The following is a 12,970-nucleotide window of genomic DNA, read 5'->3' as shown; positions in this document are numbered from 1 at the left end:
TGCGACGGGGGCTATAAGAGGGGAGATAAGGAGAGAGTTTCGATCGCGTGGACTGTCCAACTTGGTCATTTCTAACCTCATGATTTATTCGTCCAAGACATGGCTATGGGCAGCTGCGCTGGCTCTTCCATGCCTGTCGGCCTCCATACCAACCCGCGCGACGACATTGTGACCTGCACCAAGACGACGGTCGCAATCCCTTGAGCGTGCAGCCAAGATCTTAGCCCAAACCATTAGGATTGTTGAGCACGGTCAAAAGCTCTCCGCACCAGGCTTCCTAGAGGGAAGTAACAGAATCTTCGTAACAGTCGTCGCCAATCAGGCCTGGAAGTCAGAGCGCCAAACCGACGAACAAACCAAGAGCCAGGTAATGGACCTGCTGCGCAAGATGTATCCCCACAAAAACATCCCCAAACCGACGGACTTCATGGACCCGCAGTGGACACCAATGCCCTGGGCGCCCGAGTCGTCCTCGAACTGGCCACCGGCGACAATGCTGGAAATGCACGAGAGCCTGCGCGCGAGCGTGGAGAGACCCTGGTTGGCTGGCGAGGCTATTTCTGCGCCGTATTCTGGTTTCTCACATGGTGCGTACCTTGAGGGGCTTGGTGCCGGATAGCAGATTGAGCATTTGCTGCAGAAGCAGTATAGCGATGTTGGCCTATTTCAATATAGGTGGGGCAAGTCTTCTTGTGAGGCTTCTCTTGAGGGGAAACATGTCAGAGGGCCCACTGAAGAGCAAATGCCAGACAAGAAGCGATCCATAATGGAAGTGATGGGGATGCGGCAGATGCACCAGCCAGTCTCTCTCTTGCCAACCCATTCATCCTCACTATTTTCTCTCCTTCAAGAAGTGCGGTCCTTTGAGCTGTGGCTCTTCGAGCATCTGAACCGGTGAAGTCAAAATAAATACTTGTACGCGCGTTCCCACTGCGAGCAGCACTCGTGGTCTGATTACTGCGGTTTGGATCATTTGTTGTGCATAAGCCTGCAGCCTTTCGTTCCTCTCTTACCACATACTTGTCTGACCGCCGCCGCGATCAACCGGTAGATTCGCCCTCAATGCTCCGCAAAAGGTTTCTGTGCAAACGAATCTGCCAGTGAGAGTCCACACCTAACACTTAATTTTTATAGGAATAACTCCCAAAAGCCTGACGACGAGTTCATCAGACGGTTTCAACGGATCTTTACCGATATCATTCCCCAACGATACAGCGACAGCAGAACGAATGACGATCTGAACTAAGAAACAGGCGGCCCTGTGATGTCGGTAGAGTATGCGGACCGCGAGGCTTTGGGTGCAATGTCTGGAGCTTGTATGGCAAATGACGGAAATAGGCCGACAGACGACTTGAAAATGGATGAGCATGACTTTTTGAGCGAGGAAGGAAGCTCGCGGTTCGGGTGAGGCATGTGAACATTAAGGCTCTAGCCAAGGCCATTAAACCTCGTCCCAGCCATGGCTATACTGAAAAACTGGTTCTTTTATGGTACAATAAGTTCTATGCGTGAAGTCTGAAAATGCATCGCTTGTCATACGTTTGTCGGTCGCCATAGTCATCCACATCCACCTGCCCAATGTTAATAGCTTCAATGCCGCTATGAATGCCTGCGCCGAGTCCCAAGTAGTATTTTCATCACCGCCTCATATCCATGCTTCGCAGCCAAGGACAATGGTATGAGACCTTTTGGGTTCTTCGGATCCACGCCAATCTGGCCTGTCTCTAGTAATAACCTCACCACCGCCGTAAGTCCAAATTTTGCGGCATAGGACAACGGGTTGTCCGAGCCCACCTCCACCTGGTCTTTCTCAAGTAATAGCTTGACTATTCCCTCACGTTCAAGTGCGGCTAAAGACACTGGTGTCCAACCCTCATAGTCCTTCAGAACCATATCCACCTGCCCTGTTTTGGGTAAAAGCTTCATCACCTCCTCATATCGAAGCTTAGCAGTCCGTGATAAGACTGGGTTAGCTAACGTGTCCTCCGAGTCCACGTCAATCTGGACTGTCTCAAGTATTAACTTCACCACCGCCTCGTGTCGAAATCTTGCGGCCCAAGACAATGGTGTCCAGCCGGAATAGTCCCTCGAGTCCACCTTCACCTGACCTATCTCAAGTAAAAGCCTCACTATCGCCTCACGTCCCTCCCGCGCGGCGTAGGACAAAGGTGTCCAATTTTCATTGTCCTCCGAGTTCACATCCACTTGCCCGGTCTCAAGTAAGAGCTTTACCACCGACTCATATCCATTCTTCGCAGCCCAACAAAATGGTGTACGACATTCCCTGTCCTTCGAGTCCACATCCACCTGCCCAGTTTCAAGTAATAGCTTCACTACCACGTCATGACCATTTTGCGCAGCCCAGGATAATGGTGTCCATCCCTCGTAGTCTTTCAATTCCTTAACCACTTGCTCTTTCCTAAGTAAATAACTCACCACGAGTTCTTCATGTCCGTGCTGCGTAGCCCAGGATAATAGTCTCTGGCGGGCTGTTTTCCCCTCGCAGTTTTTTGAGTTCAAAACCGCCTGCCCTGTCCCAAGTAATAGCTTCACCATCGCCTCATGTCCGTGCTGCGCGGCCCAGGATAATGGTGTCCGGCCCCTGCTATCCGTCACTCTCACTTTGGCTCCTTCCTGTATACACAATCGAGCTGTAGCCACATTTTCATGTTGGGCAGCCCATAGCAGAGCGGAATTTGAGCCTCGAGAATTCAGTCTATAGAGATATGGATTCAGGAGAGCGTGGAGTCGTCTATTTGTTTGAGACAACGAGTTGATATCTTGTTCTATCTCTAGGTAGGTCGCTAGTCGTAGTAGTAATTCGGAGGGCAAATGAGGCAGAATCATTGAATTGAGATCAGAGGAAATGTTGCTGCAAGCGTTTTGAGCTAGGGTGAAGATTTGAGAGAGTCATTTGTGAGCGGTGAGTGGCATCGAGTGATGGCAGTAATGGCAGTAATGGCCTTATATGATAGGTGAGTTATCGTAATAATACCGTAATAGTTCATAGAATCAAGTAGAGCTATTGAGGAGTTGGGGCGATCTGGCGTGATCGTCTAGCTTACTAAATTCCTTGTCCCGCCTGTTCTACTCGTCCTTGCCCCTCGTTCTTCCCGCTACATAACACAGAAGGCTGCGCTTATGCTTAGAGAGCTAACCCTGGCAGGCAAAGATGCATCTCTATTTTCATGGCTTGTGTCACCTTTGCGACTTTCATTCGCTGTCAGCCCGCCGTTGAAACGTGGTTCTAATGATAAGCTGATGTGGATGATCCAAGGTTCGCGAATGCTTGTTAGAGATGACATAGAAGCCGTATCATATCGACTACACATCCCAATCTACGGAGCCTGAACAATGGAAATACGCTCCGACACCCGGGTACTTCGGCAGCCCAATCGCCGCTCGATCAATCTCAAACCCCTCTCCGTCTAGCGTACTTGAGACTGGAATCGAGCGAACAAGTAGACCTGGGCCCGAGTCTCTCAGATTCATTCAGCTGTCTGAGTGGGAAGAAGGAAGAGCCCACTAGGAAGACCCGCCACCGTCTAATGATATCTGATGATACTGTCATCATTATACTGACAACCGATCGTACTAAACGCAAACTGACCGCTATTGAGACATAGCTTGTGATGTGTTCAGACTGAAGATTAGATTCAATTACGTAGACGATTCTTCTCTAACTGCTGGTCGGAAAAGAGAGAAAAGAGGAAAGTCATCTATTACAAAATGATGCTTAGCGAACGAGATGCATAACTTAATGCAGAGGAAAATGCTTCTAGCGAGACGCTTATCTGGCGCAGCGTCTATAATTTGATGCGATGCGACTCGTCGACATGTTAGTATGCCCATTATGGTTGGATACATCTAATGGGAAAAACACTGCCCAATCAAATATTATTATATGAAGCCCTTATCACCCACATTGATAAGGGCGTCGCTTTAAGGGACTATAAGGACGTGCCAGAAACGGTACGCGACGAAGTATACTTAGAAAACCAAGAAGGACAGGAGACTGGGGAGAGATGAGTGAAAGGGTCGTCATGTTATGAGGACTCGAGTGTTATATCATCCTCCTTGCAATATCATTAATGTCCTGCTCTCTTAGTCTGCTGCCTAAGGACTAAATGTCCCGGCGTCTAAGGCGGCGGTTGAACCGATGACCATGGTTTCATTTGAACTTCCTGGCCTTGGAGACGTAGCCGTGAGGAGTACGGTGAGTGGCAGATGTTGAATGTCGAAAATGATACACTCAAATCGGCAAATCGGCAAGTATGGGATGCAACGCTCGACAATGGTCTTGAACTTGAGCAGGTCTACAAGGATCAGGACCAAAAGTTCTTCATTGAGAAAGGGATAAATAAACATAGGCATCGCTCGACGTTTTGTCAAAGACATCGGAAAGTGGACTGGGCGGGTCGATGAAGCGATTCCTATAGTACTTTAGACTGGATGGGGGAGTTGTTCCAATGATGAATCACTGATCATCTAGATGGCGTGGCCATTAGTGTCATAGCAAAGAATTGAAATACAGTACAGGAAAGTTGCTTTGAATTTACATGTTCAGGATACAGTATATTCGTTTATGTGTTTCATTTACCCTGACCCCTCACCGGAGGTTACTTTACCTGATCAGGCCGAATTACAGTCGATGATGATGATGATGATCTCATTTACGCTGACCCCTCGCTTTTTGGCGATATGCAGCATACAATACTATGTTTTTCTTTGGAGAGACACAATCGCGGGGTCGCAAAGTTACCCTACCCTTTTCACAGGTTAAAATGGAGACAATCACAAGCCTTCCCAGGTGAGGCTCAAAGTTCGCCGTTAAGGAAGCTTGGAACAATCACTGTGAATCAAATTATGTATCTAGAACATAGTAGCTGTATGCTGCATATCGCCAAAAAGCGAGGGGTCAGCGTAAATGAAATCATCATCATCATCATCATCATCGACTGTACAAATCCGTACTCAGATAACGCAACTCTCCCCCGTAAATCATAGGCGCTTGGCTAGGCGCTACCTGGACCAGACCCTTTGCCTTATCATAATATCCTCGACCCCTTGGTAATGAAAATTTTCCAAGCTTGGACAGACTTACAAAAACCACTTGTGCCCAGACTCTTCAGCTGCTGTCGGAATGAGATTCTTGTGCCGTTCATCATAAACTGCTAGCGCAGTCTCGCGCATAGTGCCTCGTCTCGGTATCTCCCACCATTCCTCTAGAGTCATGGAACAGTTTGGCATATCAAATAGCCTCAGCATAACCTTTAAGCCTGGCAATTCTAAGCTGTCTAAACAGAGAATCAGCTTTAACGATTTGCAGGTCTTAAAACAGCGCAGAATAATGTCAACGAAGATTGTCAGATCGTCGTTTCCCTTGCTGTAGATTGTTGCAACTCTCCTATAAACACGCCCAACCGAATAACCTAAAATGAAGAAGGGTCTCAAAATCGCGGCTGCCACCAGCGTCAAGCCTATGTGATCCAGATCAATGCAAGGGTCTTTTTTCGTTGCCATTTTATGAATGTACGGGCGTTCGGGATCAACAAAGACAGTCAGCTGTCTTGCCATATTGCATAGTAGCGGATATTTATTCAATATTTGGATAACCGTGGGCAAGGATGCAGTGTGTTCGCTGAATGGTCCATAGCCGTGTCGGGGAATCTGGACATGAACACATACCGCAGAGCCCTGGAAGATAACGGATAGTACTTCTTGGCGAACTTGCTTACTGACCAACTCAATATTGAGAGACGTAAGTTTCAGGAATCTGAGGCCAGTAGGACTGATGATAATGTCGTAGCCCTCATTAGCGAACTCAAAATCGATCTGCCCAAAAGAGATCCACTCGAATTGTTTTGGCTTGTGCCGATGGAGACTGATTGCGTGTCTGATGATCTGTGTTCGAATCTCGAAAGGCAAGTCCAGGAAACGAAAAGAGCTGTTTTGAACAGATGAGACTTCTGCAAGCAAGTTAGCAAAAGCGCTTTTTGAAAACCTGTATATAACCTACCTACCTGAAAGAGAGGCCATGACTTTCGAAGGCCATCAAGTCACCAAATGTCTAGGGAAAAGAAGCTGTACAATTTCGTCCCCTGTAGGTTTTTTTTTGCAGGTCTCCCGTCGCCGGGTCCTGAGCACAGCCTCCACACGGTACACATGGGTGGAGCAGCTACTGTAGCGTGTGTATAGCGGTTTCGCGTAAAATACATCGCGCGGGGTCTGACAATTGTATTATCAAATACAGCGACGATTATGGCAAGCGGTCTGAAATGTAAACCAAAAATACTTTATCCAATCAGAGCTTACAAAGACCGGAGCTAATTACTGGGAATGAAGTCGCAAGAGCGTGGAGGTATAACTGAATTCGAAAACTACTATACATAGAAACAAACAAGGTACCCAATTGTTGGAGTGCTACTGCAAGTTGAGTCATCACGGCCTAGAATTTTCCAGTCGAGGGGTAAAAACGACGTGATGTATGTCATCCCTATAAATAATGGCACTTTAGGGAGTCCCATGTCAGCTTTTGGATGTATCAGATTTCAATAGACGTTGGCAACGATAACGACTATAGTGGAGAATAGAAGCTATACTAAGAATAGTTATCCTACCATCACTCTATATGGCGTTATTCTATCTATTTTATCCCTTTCTTAGATGTCAAACTAATGTATATGAAGTTGTGTGGGAAGACCACGCAATGCGAGAATGCAGGAGGAAGGACTACCCTACTGTTATGCCTTCGTTATTTGTTCAATATGTATGAAAAGCTCCATCGGTTTCTATAGCGGATTACGGTACTATAACAATGACTTATTGGTCGTGACCAATGAACACGATACAGCCCTTTAGGGATTACAAAGTGAAGAGCTAAATTTAGATTAGCTTATCTCAAGTTAGGGTTCGGGAAACATGTCGTAAGAGTGTGGAGTTAAGACTGATTTCGAATATGAGTGTACTGTATTTACTGGGAAACTCATTTTGAGCTAGTCATCATTTTTAATCTAAACTAGTTATATTATGGCTTCCTAAAGTCTCTATAGGGAACCCGTTCTAGTGATAAGCCTAACCGGTGAAATTGATCTCGAATCACGCTGTAGCGGTGCTACGCCTCTATAGATAGACCTGCATGACGGAAGTGTCCCTCTGCACTTTTTTCTCTTGTACTGACGACGTTAACACACCATTCGAGGAAGGCATTAAATCCTTAGTTAGGATATTCTTCGTAGGTCTACTAATTTCGCCGAATGGAAGCTTTTAACTCAGCAAAGAACTCCTTAATAGGATTTAAGTCTAGAGAATATAGAGGCAAATACGCTAGCTTTACCCTAGCTTCTAAACATATCTATTCTATTCTATCGGAGTAATGAAAGGATGCATTGTCTATAACTAATATAGACTTCGGCTTAGGCCATTTCATATAATGCTATAGAAGCTACTTAATAAAATCTTTAAAGATAGATACATTAGTTAAGCCTTAAAATACTTAAGATAGAATAATACCATCTTAGGCGTAGGCTAGTAGTATCTAATATCGCTAATCACGATAGAATTTAGACACTTAAACTAGCGCTATACCTAGTAGGGACTAACCTATTCTCCTAAAGCCTATCCTTTTATTACATCTAGACTCATCTACATAGACAAGATAGTAGGACTAGAAGTCTAAGATAAAGTAGAGGTATTCGTTACGAAGGTCTAGGTTACGCTCTTAGGCCTTAACTTAGGTAGTCTTTTTTGACTAGCCTTTAGACGTAAGGGCATAGCTAATGCTCGATTTCGTTACTTAAAGAGCGAATTCATCCTATAGAAAAATGGCTATCTCGTCGAGGTACAAGGTCGGTTTATCGAGTAGGTGATCGCACAAAGCCTCGAGCATGACTAGAGTGATGCTACGGGGTCGTCCGCCTATATTAGGCGGTGCTTTGACGCTAGCAAACATCCGTATATTAGAAGAGATTCTTAGGATTGTACTCCTATTGTAGCTAGTAGCCTATGCCATCTATGATATAGATAGTTCCCTACTATGGATCATATCATAGATAAGCTCATGCTTCGAAGGGGCTAGGTTTGGCGCCATCTTGGTTCGACCACTCGTGATTGATTGTTAAGGTACCTTTATTTGGGAGGTTGCTCTAGAAGTGGGGTATCGAGGTGTCGGACGTATTGAACTTACAAGCACATACTTACTTGAGACTACTATGTAATCTACGTAAGAAACAATATATGTCTAAGTGATAGGGGTGCTTCGGAAAAACTCCTCATATAGACTAGTGTCTCTTGGTGTTGGGGCTAGAGAATCAATCGAAGAGTGTAGGTGGTCGCACCAGTTTCGGGACGTACTGTATGAAATGGAATGCCATACCCTCGCACTTATGATGCTTCACGCCTCTAATGGGGCCACCAACAGTTCCAGAACATCCCATGAAACCAACAAATTGAACCGCACAGGTGCCATAGTTGGGATGGTTATGGAAGATGGCTTTCGGAGTTGAGGTACCCTTCGGGGCGGGGATAGTCGTAGAAGGCATAGGCGATGCCCAAGCAGAGTTGGTCTGATTAATTGCATAATTCGTAACGCCCTTGACGGGAATTTCTGGGTGCTGATAGCATGTTTTCCGGTTCGAACTGACATACGATTCTTAATACACTTGCTATCTTGGATAAACCCTACGACCAAGAGTGTTATAACCGAGCAAGTATCGAAGTTATGAAGCTAAAGATAGCACCAGCCCGAATTGCGATATGGGTCAGGAACAAAGCTGAGGCCGCCGCCCATGTGGCTGGTATACGCCACCTGAGCGAGTAGAGCAATACTCAGAAAATTAGTTAGCAGATTCATAGTGAATAGTGATCGAAATAGAATCCAAAAAAAAATTGCCGTGATGAGATCAGAAAGTCACGGCAGCCCATCTTGTCATCACCTTTTTGCAAGGCCCTTGCAGGCAATTCTGCCTCGATTAGGCCCCCTACTGTTGACATGCAACCACATGGAGGCGATCAGGGGCCAGAAAGACCCTGTACTTTTTATAGTGGGCCTTAGTGGCGCAGCGCTAAGGACGACCGGCAAAAAGGGCGGACGGGACAACTGGGGTAGACTGGAAGCCTAGTTTGATTTGGGAGGGAGGAGCGAAATTGCAATGGCGCAGCGATGAGTGCAAGATGGAGAACACAAAGGCGGAGATTGTGTGGACTAGCGATATGTCGGTTCGTTTCATTTTACGTTGACCAACGAGAAAATGGTTCCTGACCCTTTCTTGACTTGTTGGCGCTAGCATCTGATTTGGCATGGTGTCCCATGGCCTCGGAATGTGCCAGAATTGAACTAGCGACCATCGTCCCAAAGAAAAGACTGGGGTGTTGTTATAAACAACTCATTCATCGATCGCAGTTGCGCATGAAGACCCAGCTCGCCTGCGGTACGAAGACATGAATCAGTGCGCAATATGCGATCCTTCAGGAACCATTGCAGAGTGCTCGTTTTGGTTGCTGCCTGTGTGCATCGCCACACATATGGTTATCTCTGCGATCTGAGGGCAGAAAGACCAGCGTTCAATGCTGCCGAAAGGTCGACGTGGTATCGTATCGGCCCTGGATCAATCATCGAAATTCCCTTCGGTTATTTACAGTTGCGAGTCAGCTAATCAGTTCCGGTCATGCCAAGCTAAGCCGTCCGTGCTCAGGACCCTTGTATCTGTTTAGGCAAGAAACATGTGCAAATCATTTCCTAATTTGCTATTATATGGCTACCTGATCTAAATTGAGCATACGGATTGGCTCTAGCGTGGAGGCTCATCTCAGCCCTTTCGAATCTCCACTTGATTATCCACTTTCTCCGCCAAATGTTGATGGAGCGCCTCATAGCTTCTAAATATGGCTCTTCAGTTGGCGTTACGGAGAATATAGGGTATTTTGCCTCGACTGTGTTATTGGTTTTAGGGCTGAAATATTAATAATAACGCCTCAGCCCTAGGAGACTGAGAGAGAGTGGAGTGTGGGTGGGTGTGACAAGCGCTTAGACTGTGCCTGGCGTGACCTGTGTGTAGGATATGACCCGTGTGTAGGACCTGACCCGTGTGTAGATAGTTCCTGTTCTTCTTTCCTTTTCCAACTTGGAACTCCCGTCGCCCATAGCACTCAAATCGGTTGCCTTTGTCGTTTTCTCTCATGATATGGCTGCATAGTCGCACGGGGGTTTCAAAGGGTACAACAAAGAATTTCGAGTCAGGGGTCGATACATGGGACGAGGCTTGGAGCCCTGTTGGTTCGAAATAAAAGGTGATACTGCAGCAGAGGGACAGTAGCATACGCTAAATCTGCTGCCTCGTATGCCATTGGGGAGAACGGGTTCCGATCTTTTGGGTTCTGACTCGTGTTGGTAGTTGGTGGCGCAAGTGAAGAACAAACCCCCCGGACTATATGGCCAGCAGTCCGTAATTCTGAAACACACAGGTGGATTTACTATGCACCGCAGGAGGCGACCAGCCAGAGGACTACCTACCATTCTCCCGTCTTTGAAGGTGTCGGCCTATGGACGGGATAGACGAGTTACCAACCAAGCCATGGATCGGGCCTGGGAGCTACTGACAAATTATGTGAAAGTTCATGACAATTGTAGTACCAGTGTCCGAGAAAAAATGGTGCTGTACCTCAATAGGCCTCGTGTACAGTGTTGGATCGCGTACCGACTGAGGCTGAAAGATCAACCAACACCGAGGAGGGTGTTTGGGAGGCCTCTTTCCAGTTTTGTTCGAAATCTCGTAGATCAAGTAACCCCTGCGCCCTCCATCTCTCCTGTCAGTTGCTTTGGTTCCTCAAAGTTAGACATGCTTCAAGTATGGGCCCAGCACGAGAGCTTCGTATAACATTGCCATTAATTAGGCTTTTCACCTCGTAAAGGTTGCTTCATGGTCCGCAAATCATTTGCACAGTACAGTACATACAGAGGACCGGGAACTGATCTCATGGGCTTGCTCCGCCCTAAAGTGGCCCACCAACAGTTTGTGGATTTGCAGCCTCGTTCCGGGGCTGCTATGCCTGAATTGCCGTCCGCCCCAAGGCGAACTATCTGCCTTTCTAATTTGGTCGCATCTATCATTGTACTGTTGATGTCTGGGGCAAGGCAAGTAGAAAAGGGCATGACTCGACTGGCTTTAGATGAAACTTCAGATTTCTTAGTTCATACTCCCCTCAGTCCCAGAGACTTCCTTCATCGTTTCTTAGTTCGTTTCCTTTTTTTCGGGTCAAACTACACATACTAAATACGCATACGCATGTTCCTTTCCTTTCCTGTTGTCAATATGCGTCCTTTCGTGTATTTATCAGTACTACTACTGTCCACTCTCGGGGCCCTTGCCCATCACGGCACAGGAGAAGAATGGCCAGCTCAACAATTCGAGACAGGAACATGGACACCTCCTTACCTGATGGTTGGCAAGCTTGGGGAAGTCAACCCAGGCAACATCTTTATTAACGTCCGAAATGCGCTCGAGGACGGGGGCACCGCCCCGACCATCTACGACAACGACGGCGAGATGATCTGGCAAGGCGTCCAAAGGAAAACCATGGACTTTAAGATGCAGAAGCTCTTTGGCAAGGACGTCATTACTTACTGGGACGGCGAGACGGGCGTCCTTGGCTATGGCTATGGCTCCGTCCACGTCCTCGATGCCTCCTACAAGGAGATCTACACCGTTACTCTGCAGGATAACTTCGTTACTCCCGACGGAAAAAAGCGAGACACCTATGTCGATGTCCACGAACATCTCATCACTCCTAAAGGAACGATGATTGTCTCTGCCATCAACATCACCCAAGTCGACACTAGTATGCGGCCCGAAGGCCACCCGGGCACCTGGATTATCGACTGCCTTTTCTATGAAGTCGACATCAAAACCAACGAGATCCTGTTCTCATGGGCTGCTACCGAGAACCAAGATATCCTGCCTCTGGGAGCATCCAAGTTCCCCATGTGGGGGTCTGGCTTCTCGCAGGAGTCGCCGTGGGATTGCTACCACATGAACTCCATCCAGTACGCCAACCACGGCTATGTCGTCTCCATTCGCTACTACTGGTATGCGTTGTATCTGCACCACGATGGAACCAAGCGCTGGATTCTCTCGGTAAGTAGCCTTCCTTGGTTTAACTAAATCAACTACTAACCACTCTTCAGGGCGGCAACCGCGACGAGGGCGACATCCCCAACGATGCCCATTTCGCCTGGCAACACGATATCCGCGTCTACAATGAAACAGACGACAGCATGGTCCTGACGGCCTTCAACAACGACGTGCTAAACGAAGGCCCACCCAGCGAGTCCACCGGCGTCGCCATCAACGTCGACCTAAAGAACATGACCGGCGTCACCTTCCGCCAGGCCAACTCGCACTTCTCGGACCCATCCTTCGCACGCACCCAGGGCAGCTTTCAGCTTCTGGACTACAACACCACCGGCCACATGCTGATGAGCTACGGTTCTACCTGCAAATGGAAGGAGTATAACGGCGACGGCAAGGTCGTGATGACGGGTCAGTTTGGCTATGTGGGCCACGCCCAGGCATATCGCACGTTCAAGTTCCCCTGGCATGCAATCCCGCATTACCCTCCCACCGGTGTCGCCAAGCGTATTTCCGAATACACGACTGATGTGTTAGTGTATATGAGCTGGAATGGGTGCACCGAACACGATAACTGGAATATCTACTCCGTGCCCACGGCACACTCTACTATTGAGGATGGTACTCTGCTCCACAACCATGCCAAGAAGGGCTTCGAGACTCATGCCGATCTGCGTGATCCTAATACCAAACACCTCATTGTTGAGGCATTGCAGGGCACGAAGTCCCTCGGTGTTTCGCGTGTCGTTGAGATCCCGCCTATATCCCAAGATACTGAGACCCCGGACGATGAGTGGAAGGCGTGAACTAAACTGTCTATTAAATGTGACCATGCTTTGAGGCGT

The 12,970-nt window shown here is 47.5% G+C and overlaps 2 protein-coding genes across 2 annotated transcripts; both read left to right on the top strand.

Moving 5' to 3' along the window:
* Positions 1-99: 99 nt before the first annotated feature.
* PFLUO_LOCUS3178 (uncharacterized protein) lies at positions 100-619 on the top strand (the record flags this gene model as incomplete). Its single annotated transcript, XM_073780396.1, has 2 exons — positions 100-189; positions 260-619. The coding sequence occupies 2 exons, from the start codon at positions 100-102 to the stop codon at positions 617-619; spliced, it is 450 nt and encodes a 149-aa protein (XP_073637255.1).
* Positions 620-11,309: 10,690 nt separating this feature from the next.
* Positions 11,310-12,931, top strand: PFLUO_LOCUS3177 (uncharacterized protein; the record flags this gene model as incomplete). Its single annotated transcript, XM_073780395.1, has 2 exons — positions 11,310-12,131; positions 12,182-12,931. 2 exons carry the CDS (start codon positions 11,310-11,312, stop codon positions 12,929-12,931), a joined length of 1,572 nt encoding a protein of 523 aa, XP_073637254.1.
* Positions 12,932-12,970: the final 39 nt, after the last annotated feature.

Source organism: Penicillium psychrofluorescens, assembly GCF_964197705.1.
Source record: "Penicillium psychrofluorescens genome assembly, chromosome: 2".
Classification (NCBI taxonomy): Eukaryota; Fungi; Ascomycota; class Eurotiomycetes; order Eurotiales; family Aspergillaceae; genus Penicillium; species Penicillium psychrofluorescens.
This window is presented reverse-complemented; position numbering and strand designations above follow the sequence as displayed.